This window comes from Rhinolophus sinicus, chromosome 17, assembly GCF_057876585.1.
Source record: "Rhinolophus sinicus isolate RSI-liver-muscle chromosome 17, RSI-T2T, whole genome shotgun sequence".
NCBI lineage: Eukaryota > Metazoa > Chordata > Mammalia > Chiroptera > Rhinolophidae > Rhinolophus > Rhinolophus sinicus.
In genome coordinates, this window is record NC_142517.1 from 32,969,121 (window position 1) to 32,984,040 (window position 14,920).

At 31.5% G+C, this 14,920-nt stretch overlaps 1 protein-coding gene across 1 annotated transcript in view; it reads right to left on the minus strand.

Annotated features, from left to right (window-relative positions):
- The window catches only part of SI (sucrase-isomaltase), an 83,846-nt gene that overhangs the window by 9,977 nt on the left and 58,949 nt on the right, over positions 1–14,920 (minus strand). Inside the window, exons 35-43 of the mRNA XM_019718139.3 lie at positions 13,680–13,767; positions 12,594–12,732; positions 9,165–9,298; positions 8,140–8,174; positions 7,938–8,054; positions 5,306–5,454; positions 2,771–2,855; positions 2,633–2,689; positions 1,908–2,032 (exon numbers count right to left, since the gene is read on the minus strand). Coding sequence (XP_019573698.3) covers positions 1,908–2,032; positions 2,633–2,689; positions 2,771–2,855; positions 5,306–5,454; positions 7,938–8,054; positions 8,140–8,174; positions 9,165–9,298; positions 12,594–12,732; positions 13,680–13,767 — 929 coding nt within the window. The remainder of the gene's footprint in view (positions 1–1,907; positions 2,033–2,632; positions 2,690–2,770; positions 2,856–5,305; positions 5,455–7,937; positions 8,055–8,139; positions 8,175–9,164; positions 9,299–12,593; positions 12,733–13,679; positions 13,768–14,920) is intronic.

The window sequence follows — 14,920 nt, forward strand, 5'->3', positions numbered from 1 at the left end:
ATATCTCTCAAGCCTGTGACTATATAGGCTTGTCCGGGAACTAAATATCTGCTTTCATGCTCACTGTACAAGTGAGGTGGTTTGACAGCTTCATATTGCTAAGGAAGGATTTCTTAGACAAATTATGCTTAGGTATTTGCCTTTTCTAATCCCAAATGGTGAAGGCAGTATGTGCTGCTTTGGAAGTCTCCTACAATATCCAGAATATGTAGTTTATATCTTCATAGCAACTTGTATTTTCCATGTAAAGATGTTCGCATATTTTAGCATGTATATATATATATATGCATATATATGTATGCATTTCAGTTCAGTTTACTAGGGTAAAAGGTAAGTATACCTTATTAGCAACATTGAAAATCTGGTTTAATCTACAATTTTCCAACATATTTAAAACCTAAGATTAAAAACAATTTCACAAGTTGCATTCTAACACACACACACACACACACACACACACACACACACACACTCCTCTCTCATAACAGAAGGATTCTTCAAGGAACAACCTACGAATGGTCCCCTCCAATTTTCCTCATCTTTAATTGATACCAGGGTAGAATATTGACAGACATGGATCTGGAGAGTTCCAGAAAAAAGAAAGAGACTATTGACGCTAACTAGGGTTGTCAGCCTAAATATCACCAAGAGAGTGGATACAGCATAAGAACAGAAGAGGAAGAGAGATTAAGTCCTCTAGAATCTGAATGCCTAACCCAGGAATTTAGGGAGTGGAAATGGAGGCTCTGTGGCTGGTATAAGAGATTCACTCTTACATCAGTCACAGGAGACATAGTGGAACCAGTATCCCTGATAGATCGTAGATATTGCTGAATGAGAGATAGAAGAGAATATCAGGTAGAGTATTCTGGGGCAAAGAAGAGAGGGTCTTAAACAGATAATCAGTTATGAATGGTAATGGATAGAAAATTTGAGTTATCAGTCATCTTTATATAAGGAACATGTTTGGTTCTTCGGTGGGTAGCAGTGGATTTAGCAGAGTGAAGGAGTAATGATACCAATGGATATCTATATTTTCATAAACTAAAGTGAGGCAGGGGATATTTCACAGGACTGACAGAGACAGGCAGAAAAGGGGGGACAGCAAAGATGGAAGAGAAATCCTCTAAGCAATATGTGAGTAAAGTTTTAAAATGTTCATTTAAAAACTATGTTTTCATAAAGTAAATAATACTTCTCTCCATATGTCAGAGGCAGAGAAAACAATAAGGACTTAGGTAAGGCAATCACTCAAAATATAAGACATTCATTTGTCAATACCTTTGCATATTTAAACAGAGGTCATTAAGATTTAGTTGGTATATTAGTCTGTTAAACTTTCTTACTATAAGAAGAAATATCATGTTTGAAGATAAATTTCCATGAGTCTCTCAAGTTTCTGCATATCTTACATACAGAAGCACTGACAGTTTTTCTTCTGAACTATCCTTCAAAGCATGTTTTTAAATTAAACAGTATTGGAAGACAGGGCAGTGTTTCTTTAATTAATTAAAAAAATTGTCTAGTATAATAAAGATAATGTCTCCCTTCAAAGCAAAGAATGGACAGGTTTGCTTATAACCCATTATAAAAAACTGAGTTTCCCTGAGCTTGGCGTTCCTTAGCTGTTGACACAAACCTCCTGGATGTGTAGAATCTGCCTTGGAAACTCCATGTCACCCTCATGGGACTTGAGGGACAGGGAAAACTGAAGCAAACATAGAAGTCACATTTATGGATATGCCATGTGTAAGAAAGGTCATTGCTTTTGATACAGCATCCATGAAACTGGCAGGCTAGCTTGTAAGCTTGGTAGTAGGGTAGAATCACAGATTCTTCCTAGTACTTGACAACTGTAGGTGATATATCTTAAAACTTAATCTGAGTTCTGGAAACACTTCACTTACCTGTGAAATGTGTTTTGAGCAGGCTCTTGACATGGTAGGATGTAACCACCACGGACATGCAGGTTTATTTTATTTAAAGGAGCTTCAAATTTATTAAACGTTCCTCTCACACCAATATCTTGGCCCTGGAAATGAGACGGTTGGAAGGAGGAACAAAAGCAGCAAGAAGTATAATCATCAGAAATATTGATACTTGATGGGACATATTTATAAAATTAAATGACACACTTTCAATTTTAAAACAGACACAAACGTTTGTTCAGAAAATCATGTTGTTTAAAGCATATACTTAGTCCTTAGTTTATTGATAGCTTTGAAAGTAATGTACCACTACTTGTTTTTGTGGTGCTTACATTCCAGAAAATGTGTGGGTTTTGGAAAGGTCATGAAAGCTATTCCTGACTTGCCACATACATTATTATTTGAAGGACTGCATTACCTTTAATGATTACTTTGTATATCCAATAAAGAGCAATGACCTTTTGCTTTACAATGTGTACTTTCCATGTTTACTTGGTGAAGTAAATCAATGACTACATAACAAACCATGGCAGAATAAATTAATTCTCTCTCACTATGTGTTGATTTGTTCAGTTATAATTAGCAAAAATATCTTACTCATTTTAAGTGAGAAGTAAACCAAATATGTTATTAATGAAAAAGTTAGGATCAAATTGTTACCCATTTCTGTTTAGTTAATTCCCCAGAATTCCTTAATTACTTACCGTATGGTAATCAAACCACCGAGTATTAGGAACGTAGCCTTCTACAATGTTAGTATCCTGGAATTTAAAGACATAGTCATTAAAAGCATAAGTTAGGGAAAAATTATTTTGTGAACAAAAATATGTGGTAGAACTTACAGGTTCCAATACAGGAGTAACCAAAAATGCCGGGCCCCACAAGAACTGTTTGAATATATTCCAGGTTGGCTTCTCATTATAGAACCTTGACAAAATATTTACAAATAATTTTTAAAAAAAGCACTTTATCTCTTGTGAATACCGTAAAATATGCATTTAAACCATATTTTGGAATATGGACTTTTGTGGCTTGAAGTGAAAATCAATCAGTAAAAAAATCAAAAACAATTCTATGACTTGGAATTCACTGTGCACTACAATGCTCTATGAGTAAACTCCCTAACAAAATGCAGACAATTGTGATAAACGTGTAAGACCAAATGAATGAGAAATCATTTTTGAAGAGAACTCATGGAGGTACAAATATTAACTGTGCTTAGTAGAATACCAACAAAGTAGAAAATAAAAATTATAAACACCCTGGAAGAGAAATGTGAGACAAGCATGCTGTAAGCACATTGATTCAGTAACTTTAAAAAAAGTTTGCTAATGTTACCTCAATAATAAATACATAAAAATTCTACCAAAAAAAAAAAAAAAAGAGTTTCCTTGTCCTACTTAAATTAGAGCTCATGAATAGTGGACTTACACATCCTTAAATGTTCTTCCATATGTTAATAAATTTCTGAGTTTGAGATATAAATGGCAGGAAAAAATAAAATTGTTTTTTATGGTTTGAGACTAGACACTATTAAATGTCTGCATTTTTTCTCTAATTAAAATGGAATATCTGTATGTGTTCTTTTGTTTTTGTGTTGGTTTGTTTTACTATAAACTGAGATTAATGCCAAGACATACTGCTGGGACTACTCTTCCATGAATTTCCCCCAGGCGTTCTCAATAGAACAAGAGTCTGCATAGTTAATAATAAGGTTTCTGGTTGAGCTCTCAGTCCAGAGCTACAATCTAACAGTTCTAGGAATTTTACAGGGAGATGACAAAGGTGGAGAGTCTGGAACTGAAAGAGGTAAGAGATTAATAAAATGTTACCAGAAAGAAAGACAGGATTATGGTTTAATAAAGCAACTAGAGAGGATAATTTCAACCTACGAATAAGTTTTGTTTTTAAATCTCTTTTTTTAGAAAGCTGAATCTTTTATCCTATTATTAGAACAGAAGGAATACTAATCAACTTATTACATTGGTAATTTTACCTTGGATACTACTATTTCATTTGAGTAAATATATGCTGTGTACTTTTTACCGGTTTACAAATAGTGCAATACAACAAATCACTTTATTTAATTACTCTGGTAATATAGAGTACACAAAAAAGTAGGTATACTATGATTATTTCAAAGTGTGGTTTTTTTGGTGGTGTTGTATTTTTGTTTGAATTGTGCTTTGTTTTCTTTTAACATCCACAATAAGAATCAGCTTGTACTTGTCTTAAACATAAAACAGGATACAATTTTTGCAACTATTTTCCATACAACAGAATTTTAAAATTTGGCCATATGTCAGCTTGAGCTTTAAGAAGTAAATCCAAAACAGTTTTCTAAGGAGAATGTTAGAACTTTTAGAGTACCCCATTAGCACACATCCAGGAAGAGGTGAGAAGGTCTTCAGTTAGGAATTTATATATGGTAGATTTGCTTAACTGCTGTAAACTTCAGTTAATTTAATCATAACATGGAGATAATATTATTATGTTGAAAACTTTTCAAAAATACTCTATGTAAACCATCTAGAATAACACCTGGTATACAGTAGTAATTCCTAAGGAGAATAATTACTTTTTTAATAACTGATTACTGTGTTTCATTTTTAATGACATATGTTAGTATGTTTATTAGAATATTTATTTATGAAAATGTTTGTTAGCCCAAACTGTATGAGATGTGATTGAAAAATATGGTGAATGTTTAAATAAAAAAAAATTACAATAAAGATACATTGACATTAATCCCCCTCAAAATACTTCCCCTCACTTCGAACACACTTATCCCATCGTTCTTGCCACTTTCTGAAGCAGTTCTGGAAGTCCTCTTTCGTATATGTCCTTAGTTGTGCTGTTGTGGCTGCCTTGATGTCCTACATTGATTAAAAACGTTTACCTTTCATGGTCATTTAGACTTTGGGGAAGAGCCAAAATTTGCATGGTGCCAGATCCGGTGAATAAGGTGGATGAGGACACACACAATTTTTGTATTTGACAGAAATTGCCAGAAGCAATATGTGGCATGGAGCATTGTCCTGATGGAGGCTGAAGTAAAGACACTCATGAAAGAGGACTTCCAGAACTGCTTCAGAGAGTGATAAGAACAAAGGGATATATCTGTTCAAAGTGAGGAGGAGTATTCAAAGTGATTAATGACAATGTGTCTTTTGCTATAAAATATTTTTTTTAAATTTAAACATTCACCATATTTCTTGGTCATACCTTGTATATTAAAATAACAATGAAAATTTCCAATTTAAAATAGTGTATATTGTAAATATAAACAAATAAAATAAAATAGTGTATATTATATAATAGACATTATTATATAAATTAAACATAAGCTATCTGTGGTAGGAAAATAATGTACTTACTCATGCAAAAGTGGTCGAATAACAGTGCCACCATGAGCATGAATTTCATGCATCTGTGTATAGAAGTAGGGCAGTAAAGTATATCTAATATTAAGAACGTTCCTTGACATTTCAGAAAAAGTTTGATTCCAGGAAACAGGATCTTGTCTCTGAAACAAAGCAAGTTGAAACAGACATAAACTTTGTCTTTGTTTAAATCATAATTTTCAGTTATGTATTTGGAGAATAAAAAGAAAGAAATAATATTAATTCACTGTCATGTACTATAAACTATCTTCAGAAAAATCGTATGCAATAATCTTTCTATTTAATAGAATGGAGAGAGGGAGAGACAGAGCATAATATTAACACATTAATAAAAAGGAAAATGTAAGCTAAGCCCATTGCTTAATTTAGTTTAAGTGATTATATGCAAAAAGCAGTTCACATTTGACTAGGTGACAAATACATTGTCAACTGTGATGACACTCAGTGTAGGGGCAAAAAGTCTAGGAGAGAAATAAAATGTTATACAAAAGTGGATTGAAATAAACAGAGACATGCAGAGCCCATCATGGTAACCCTGTACATTACATTGTGTGTTCTCATGAAACATGAATAAATTATGGTAATAAAGAATTAATAGTATAGAAGAAGACCTAATTAACATTGGGCAAGAGAAAAGAACATGCCCCAGTCTGTTCTAGAATATACACTCCAGATAAAAAGACTAAAATCAGTACTGGAGAGATTAAAATCCTGTTAAAAAATGTTGTTGCACTAAGTGGTTAAAAATAATACACAGTTAAAGTGATTAGTATTTTATGTTATAATTTGTTCCAGGGGAACAAACAAGGCTGCCACGTAACTCCAGGGAAATGTTTTTTCTTGATATCAACAGGAATAGGACCCAAAGATTCCAACTTTTCTAGATTTCAGGAGTAAGAGTGCTTAAGTGGTGACTGAGTGTTATTACTGGTACATGTAGTGTTAGGTTAGGCATAATCTTAAAAATTAAATGTTCCAAGCACTATTAAGCTATATCTGATCTTATTGTTACTAGTTTCAAAGTCAAATAAGAAGAAAAAGACAAAGATCATCTCTGTCATTATTGACTTCACTGATATCATTAAGGTTTTAAAATGTTGATACATAGCATATACTTAACTCTAAACCATATGTTCCTAAATTCAATTACATTACCTCATAATTAAACTTGAATTGAGGCTTCTGTTCTTTAGATTTTTATTTAGAAATACTTCCTTAGTCTTTCCCTCCTCCGTTTCATTTTCTCAAAAACTCCAGGCACATTCCCATCTTGGGTCTTTCACTTGTTCCCCCCACCAAGTGGAATTCTCTTTCCCCAAACATTTATTTTGGTTTCTCTCTCCCACTCAAGTATCTGCTCTAATGCTAACGTCACTTTATCCAATAGGACTTTCCTGAGGACTCCTTCTAAAACAGAAACTCCATAAACCTCTATCACAAGCTTACTCTATTTTTCCTTCATATGCATATATTTGTACCTGACATTTTATATAAATATATATTAAATATAATATATACATAAGTATAAATATAAATATACACATACTTACATATTATCTTTATCCTTCCTATATTATATGCAGCAGTAGGACAGAGGTTTTGTAAATATTAACTAGTAGATTCTCAAAGAATACTTATTGAATGAATCCCTATCCAGGCTTCTATTGATACATGTCCCCCTCTTCCAACATTATAGCTTTCTAAATTGTAATACTGACAACAAATTTTCCTCTTAAAATATTCCTATTCCGTCAAGTTACGTCTCTGTTACCCAACTTTCAAATTCTTGCAAAATATGGTACCATGCTGCCTTCCTACCTTATATAGATTTTCATTTGCAATTTCTAAAATAAATCTTCCCTTCTTTACTGTCTAAAATTTCCCAAGAGTGACATAAAGATTTTAAACACGTTGTGAGCTCTACCATTCAGTTATCAGGGCTAGAATTCACCCTTTAAAGACTAGCTCTGTCTACAAGCCTTCCATGAGGTGCTTTTGATAATTTCTCTGTACTTCACTGAAAGTCAGTATCATAAAATTTAAAGCTTAATGAAATATCAGGTCCAATTGTTCACATTCTTCTGTAATTTTTACTATTATCTCCCCTTTCACTCAAAAGTTCCTCCAGACAATTTAATAAAGTATATAGCTATGTTACTACAAAGAAATAACTTCTCATGATTCCCTTTTTCCTTTTCCTCCCTCAATTTCTCAACTCATTGTTTTAACATTTGTCTTTTAAATCTCCCTACTTCTTGTATTGATACTAGTATGTCAAATAACTTTCATTTCCATTTATGTAGTTTGAAGCTGATTATCTTATTTCGTTCCAGTTTGGAAGAAGTTCCAGAGGCAATGTTTTTCCCCCTACTGCTCCAAAATTATATAGAACAGCAGTAAGTATTCCAACTTAGTCTTGAACCCAAAAGTATAAATAAGGACCCCTAAGCCCAAATTCCCAAAATGATGGGCTTAGGGGTCCTCAGTAAACGTACAGAGGTTCAAAGCATTTATCTGGATATCAGTCAGGGAGGGTGAATTCTATTCTAAAACTTCTATGGTTAGTGGGGTGAAAGGAAGGAGAGAAAATGCAGCAATTACATACCCTAGTATGTGCAACGTTGTGATTTCTTGAATATGGATAAAATGCTCCAAGTTGCATCCAGCGGGCACAGAGCTGATATTCTGAGTTGTTGAAGAAACCACAGATATCTGCTCCAGTCTAAAATACATTGTTATATTTAATTAATTTTGTTTGTTTCTTAATATTTACAAGTTGTGAAGACACAAGGAATAGAGCTACTTACATATGATATTCCAAAGAGACTAAATTCCATCATACCTAAAAAATAAAATATGGAAAGAAATCTTAGAAAGCTATTTCATATGTTTTAATACTTTTTATTTATGAAGATGTTCTATTTCTAATATCAACCTTTAATTCAATGAAACATTTTTTCAGATTATTAACATACATTTCTATCATTTATTCTTATAATAGTCATACTTTTTTACTTTGTAGTGTTAAGGACATTTATAAAAATAAGACACTATATGCTTTCTTGAAACTTGCAAGATGACATATTTAGAGAACAAAATCATTATGAACACCTTATAGTACAAGAAGAAAGTGGTAGTGGTTTCCTAGGTTTCATGTTTTATAATAAAAGACTGTCTACGTAATTGTTTAGTGATAGATCTTATCATTTGAAACAAATGGAATTATCCTTAATAAGTAAAATCCACTGAGGAATGATCACTTCATTAAAATAGAATGCATATGATATCCCAGCTCTTCATTTAAAGGATTATTTCTAAAAATTGATTGTTTTCCTCGAATCCTAATATAAACAGTAAAGCATTTTTAAGACTGGATATGCAACAGAAAAGTATCCATTTCCTCTTTAAAATTACGTCTCATTCACTATCTATCCAACCATTGCCAGAAAACTTAAAAAATTTAGTTTGAAGTGCTTCGTTATTTGGCATCAATGAGTGATCTTTATTCCCTAGAATCTAGAATTTCTACCCATTTTTATTCTTAGCTCTAGATGTTATCTTTTCCAGCTCCTGTCCTTTCCTACCAGGAAACTAAGATAAACAGGGATGAAATTATTTTCTTAAAATAAAACAGCTGGATATCAGTTTCTACACAGCATCCCAGATTCTGCTTTCTGACCCACTGCCTTGTCATTGTTCTACTAGTCAAAAAATACGATGCCGAAAGCATATTTCTGAGACAGACTTCTGAAGTATATAAACAAACACCAGCAAAAGTGAATACCTAATAGAAAACTCAAAAGAATAATGAAAAATGGTGACTTTCACATACCGATGATCGATTTTTCCAAATTGTCCCATCTTGCGTAGTTGTCTCCAAGCCAATGTCCCCCCCACTGACCGCCAGTAGGATATGTGGAACGAGAAATAACAATTCCTCTTTTGCCAGTTGCCTTCTGCAATGCACTAATATAAATGAAGAAGGATCCATGAGTCTTTACATGAGGTATTTTCTTCAGATATGTCTGGTTATGAACATTTCATTTAAAAATGATTTAATTTATGGTATCTATGTTGTCTCTTATTACAACAGATCTTTATCTGAATATTCTCTCATTACCGTGTTTCTCTGAAAATGAGACCAGGTTAATTTTTGCTCCAAATTAATTTTTGCTCCAAAAGACACATTAGGGCTTATGTTCAGGGGATGTCATCCGGAAAAATCATGCTAGGGCTTATTTTCGGGGAAACACGGTATACTATAACATCCTCACAGGCATGAAGGATATCATTCTTTTCATCCAGCATTTACCAGATTAACATACCTAAGTGACTTACATTTATTTGTTCAATGAATACAAGTTAATAAATAACGGTATTATCAAATCAACTTACTAATCATTTTGTGAGTTTTTTCAATGAACTCATTTTATTCTACTTAAATGTGTTCTCCTGAATAAAGGTCTAGACTCTATTGATTGCTCCAACCCTTCTCAATTATAACTTGTCAACATTTAATCTTAGCATTACTCTCAAGAGAATCTTTGCTATTATACTTCCTGTTATAGAGGCAATTTTAAAGAAAGCAAGGCTTTCCTGGTCTTAAAAATAAAAGTAAATGTTCTATTTCAAAAATGGAATCTATTCAAAGGCAGATGAAGGGAATGGATTTTACAAATCAGGTCTTTTTTTTTTTTTTTCTCCTTTCCTCACTCTTTGGAGAAATTTTTGAATTAATGAATAGCTCAAATCAAAACTACAGGAAACTAAAAATGTTTTAAACAGACATAAGATGATATACTGAAATGTTGATAACAGGAATAATATTGTATTTACTAACTTAAAATTTCCTACTTTTATGTATGTCTCTCTTTAAAAAGATCATAGAAGATAATCATATTCATTTATTTATTTTCTATAAATAAAAGATCCAGTCGATTTAGGAACATTAATATATTTGATATGCATCACATATATCTGCTGGCATTTAACAAGCAATGAATGCATATATACAGATAATTTAAAAAAATTAACTATGAATTTTAAAATATACATGAAAATATATTCTAAATTTAGTTAATTTGCAAAAAAAATTAAATTTATTTAACTATTATAAAAATTATTTACAAAGATGGAGTTGTCACAAATTCTTTTTGTTTATATGCAAGAAATACATATTTTTAAATGATTGTTTTCTTTATATGTCTTACTTTTGCAAATTTTTTACTGAAGCTTTAAATTAATAATTGACATGTGCCTTGTTAGATTTTTGATTGAGAATAATTCTGCATGAAGCATTTCCAAAATGATTTTCTCAAAGAGAAATCTAACTTCTTGCCTTAGAAAAATATCCTCTGTAACCCTTCAAAGAATATTTCTTATTTGAGATATCACTTGTCATCACTAAAATATAATTTAAAATTACAGATTTTCTAAATATTTCTGACACATTCCAAATTTACAAATAGTTTAGTCAAAAGGAACTTAGTTGGATTTTAATAAACACTTTCAACCATAAGACAGTTTGTCTTTTGTTGCCAGATGACTTTGGAAAATTTAGATTATAGAATTTTAATGTTGTGTTACAGAAGTATTCTTATTGGACATTTTTGTTTGTTTTGTTTTAAATTTGTTATTAAAATATAGCTAACATAGTAATTGTATTATTTTGAGGTATACACCATAATTATTCAACATATATATACCTAAAGAAGTGATCCCCGTGATAAATCTAGCAACCATCTGACACCATACCATGCTATCACAATAGTATTGACTATATTCTCTATGCTGTACATTATATCCCCCTGACTTATTTGTCTTATACCTGGAAATTTGAACCTCTTTTTCCCCTTCACTTTTCCCTCCATTTTAAATTTTTCAGTTACAGTTGGCATTCAATATTATTCCATATAAATATCAGGTGTACAACATAGTGGTTAGACATTTATATAATTTAAGAAGTGTTCCCTTGACTAGTTTAGTACCCACTGGGCACTATACATAGTTATTACCATTAAATTGACTATATTCTCTATGCTTTATATTCCCATGACTATTTTATAACTACCAATGTGTACTTCTTAATGTGTACCTTTTTCATCCTGTCCCCCAAACCCTTCCCAACTACCACTCTGATAAATCTAATACCCATCTGACACTATACATAATTATTAAAATATCATTGATTATATGTCTTATGCTATATCCTACATCCTACTGTTCAACAACCAATTTGTAATTCTTAATCCTGTCTTCTTTTCACCCACCCCTAACCCCCTCCCATCCCATCTGGAAACTATTAAATGTTCTCTGTATCTATGAGTTTGTTTCTGCTTTGTTTGTTTGTGAATTTTGTTCTTTAGATTCCACATACAAGCAAAATCATACCACATCTGTCTTTCTCTGTATGGCATACTCTACTCAGCACCATACCTTCCAGGTCTAACCATCCCACCACAAATGGCAATGACTCATTCCCTTCCATGACCAAGCAATATTCCATTGTATATATGTATTGTCTCCTCTTTATCCATTCTTCCATTGACAAACACCCAGGCTGCCTCCACATTTTGGTTGTTGTATTCTTGGTTAGTAACTACGATGTTAGACAACCCAAAATTATAGAACATTTCTATAATAGCAGAAAGTTTTATTGGACAGTGATTAAAAAGATTTTTTACTCAAAAAATGGCCTGTGTTCCATTATCATTTGGCCTTAAATAAGTTTGTTTAATTAGGACATTAAAATTTGAGAAGCTCAAGATCATGCACATATACTCTAATTTGCTAATAATGGGCTTAAATAATTGATTTAGCCAAGCTTCAATGTCTTAATTAATTACATGAAATTATATATTTTTACTCATTTATTCATTCAAGACTATTCACTGAGCACCTACTATTTGTTAGGGACTGTGCTACTATGAGCTGAGTACGAGGTGGAGAATAATATAAAATGGTTCAGGATTCTTTAGGAAATGGGATGGAAATTCAAAGCAGTGATACAGATGAGAGAGAGAGAGAGAGAGAGAGAGAGAGAGAGAGAGAGAGAGAGAGAGAGAGAGAGAGAGAGATATTGAGAGAGAGAGAATGAGAACACAATTATTCTACGTATCATGAAGGACAAAGTAAGCTATAGAGAACCTTGGAAAGGAAAGTGCTACCAAAATCTGCAGAGGACACTCAAAGTAGGTAACATTAAATCTAATACCTAAAAGATAAGAGAGAGTCAGAAAGGATAATTATGAATATTGCTTACTCATAAGTAGGTTTCATTTGTGACCATCCATATAGATTGTGAACGTTGTAATGCAAAACTGGTGATCCATCACTTAGAATCTGCTCGGTTTCCATACACATAGTTCGGGAATGTAATCCCTCAGATTTTTTTGTGAGTTCTAGGGAGAACCAATGAAAATATTAACATATTATAAAGTTCTCTACATTAAAATGTATAAAATGTAACTATAGTCTTTTGGCAAAAACATTAACTTTTGTTTTAAAACATTATTAACTTTTTAACCATTTGTATACTTTGTCTTTGCTAATTACAAATGAAAAACAGTCTATAATTGTCATTGATCATAGTTACAATTGTGACTGAAAAATATGTAAAAATTTTTACTATATTAGGTAACAAAAATGTTACTAATTGACATGAATTAATAAAAAACACAAAAATAAGTATACTCCCAAAAATCAACAACGGGAGTTTTTATTCACTTAGATGAGAAATACTGTTTAAATAAATTAAAAAAAATAATTAGGTAACCTAAAGCACTGAGGTTAATAGCCAGGCAAATGCTGTACCAACACTACCTTTTGATTCATTATTTCACAATTTAAAGTGCATTTTTCAAAGATTTGCCATCATTTTATGTTAACAGTTTACAAGTTTACTGCCTATATGACAGTATGAAGATAAACACTGAATTACTGGACATTTCGCTCTCAGGTCAGGGATAACCAAAATAATTTGTATTCTTTCATATTTTTTTATCCTAGTAAAGAAACATTTACAAAATAAATTCATAAAAGCTTTATATTTTTGTCATAAAGAATACTGAATATTTTCAGATCTGGGTATATTCTTAAGAAAATCAAAGTAATATTTTCAAACAAATTTAGAAATGTATTCATACAGATAAAACATGTTTCTTAATTTTTCTTCCTAAATCAATTAAATAATTTTGGTAATGGATCAAAATGTGGTACAGTATGTAGTTGGGTAGTGAGAACTGGGAATGTAAACCTTGTTCCGTACATCATATGGTATACAAACCTAATTAATAAATAAATAATGATAATAATATGATAACATCACAGGCAAGCAATAATATTGTACCTGGGAAGTAAGGTGGATAATTTAGCTCTTTATTTCTGCATTGATTAGTAGTTGTTCCATGTACAAAACTTGATGGTTCATTCATATCCTTAAAAGAGAGAGAGAGAGAAGTAAATAGAAACAAATTTAGAATATATATTCTCAAAAGAACTAATTCAGAGTCAATAAATTAAAGCAGCATATTTAAATAATAATAATTATTCACTATTCTAAAAAGCAAAAATATAAGGTATATCAATGATACTAAAGAATTTAGCTTAGCTCAGTGTTTAACATTTTACAATTCATGTCTTCTTTCGACAAATATAAAATGTCCTATTTTCCCTCTGTAGACATAATATACATATAAAAGTGATTTTTTTCTGAGTTTTCTACACACAAACTTAAATTATAGTAGTGAATATTTTCCCACATCTTCCCTCCAACACTCATGCCTCAAAATCAGCCTTGTACCAATTTCTTAAAAAAAAAAAAAAAAAAAAAAAAAAATTCGTAGTTTTTAAAACCACAAGATATAGTTTACAAATACAGAAAACTTTAAAGAGTATCTCTATTGAGCACATATTTCAGGATCCTAGTAACTGCACATAAAGGGACTATCATCTAAATAAATAAATTAGCTACCTTTTAAAGGTGATTAGTCTACCTGAAAAAAACATTATCTTTTCTAGATCAAATTTTGATTCTTGGAGATAGTTTTAATAGAATCCCTTATAGTACATAACTTTACAATCAAACAAACCTGTATTTCCCATTAATTAAAAAATCTGTGCTTTATATAATTTTATATCTTCAAGGCTTGCACATAGTAGCACCTTTATAAAGGTTTCTTCAACAATAGTTTAGTGGTTACCAGAGGGTAGAGGTAGGGGGGTGGTAAATGAGGGGAAAAGGGATCAAGTATATGGTGATGGAAGGAGAACTGACTCTGGGTGGTGAACACACCATGTGATATGTAGATAATGTATTACAGAATTGTACACCTGAAACCTATGTAACTCTACCAACAATTGTCACCACAATAAACTTTAATTTAAAAAAAAGTAGAAAAATTAGTAAATTAATGCATACCAGTTTAAAAATTCAACAAAGAAAGTCACCTCTAAAAATATAGAGAAGTGTAATATAAAATCTCCTGTATTAAATTATTTACTTGTGGTAAAGTCTTTTTTATGCTATCTCAAAATTATATTATTAAAAATTTTATTACCCAGTTTTTAAATTTACACCTATAATTAGAA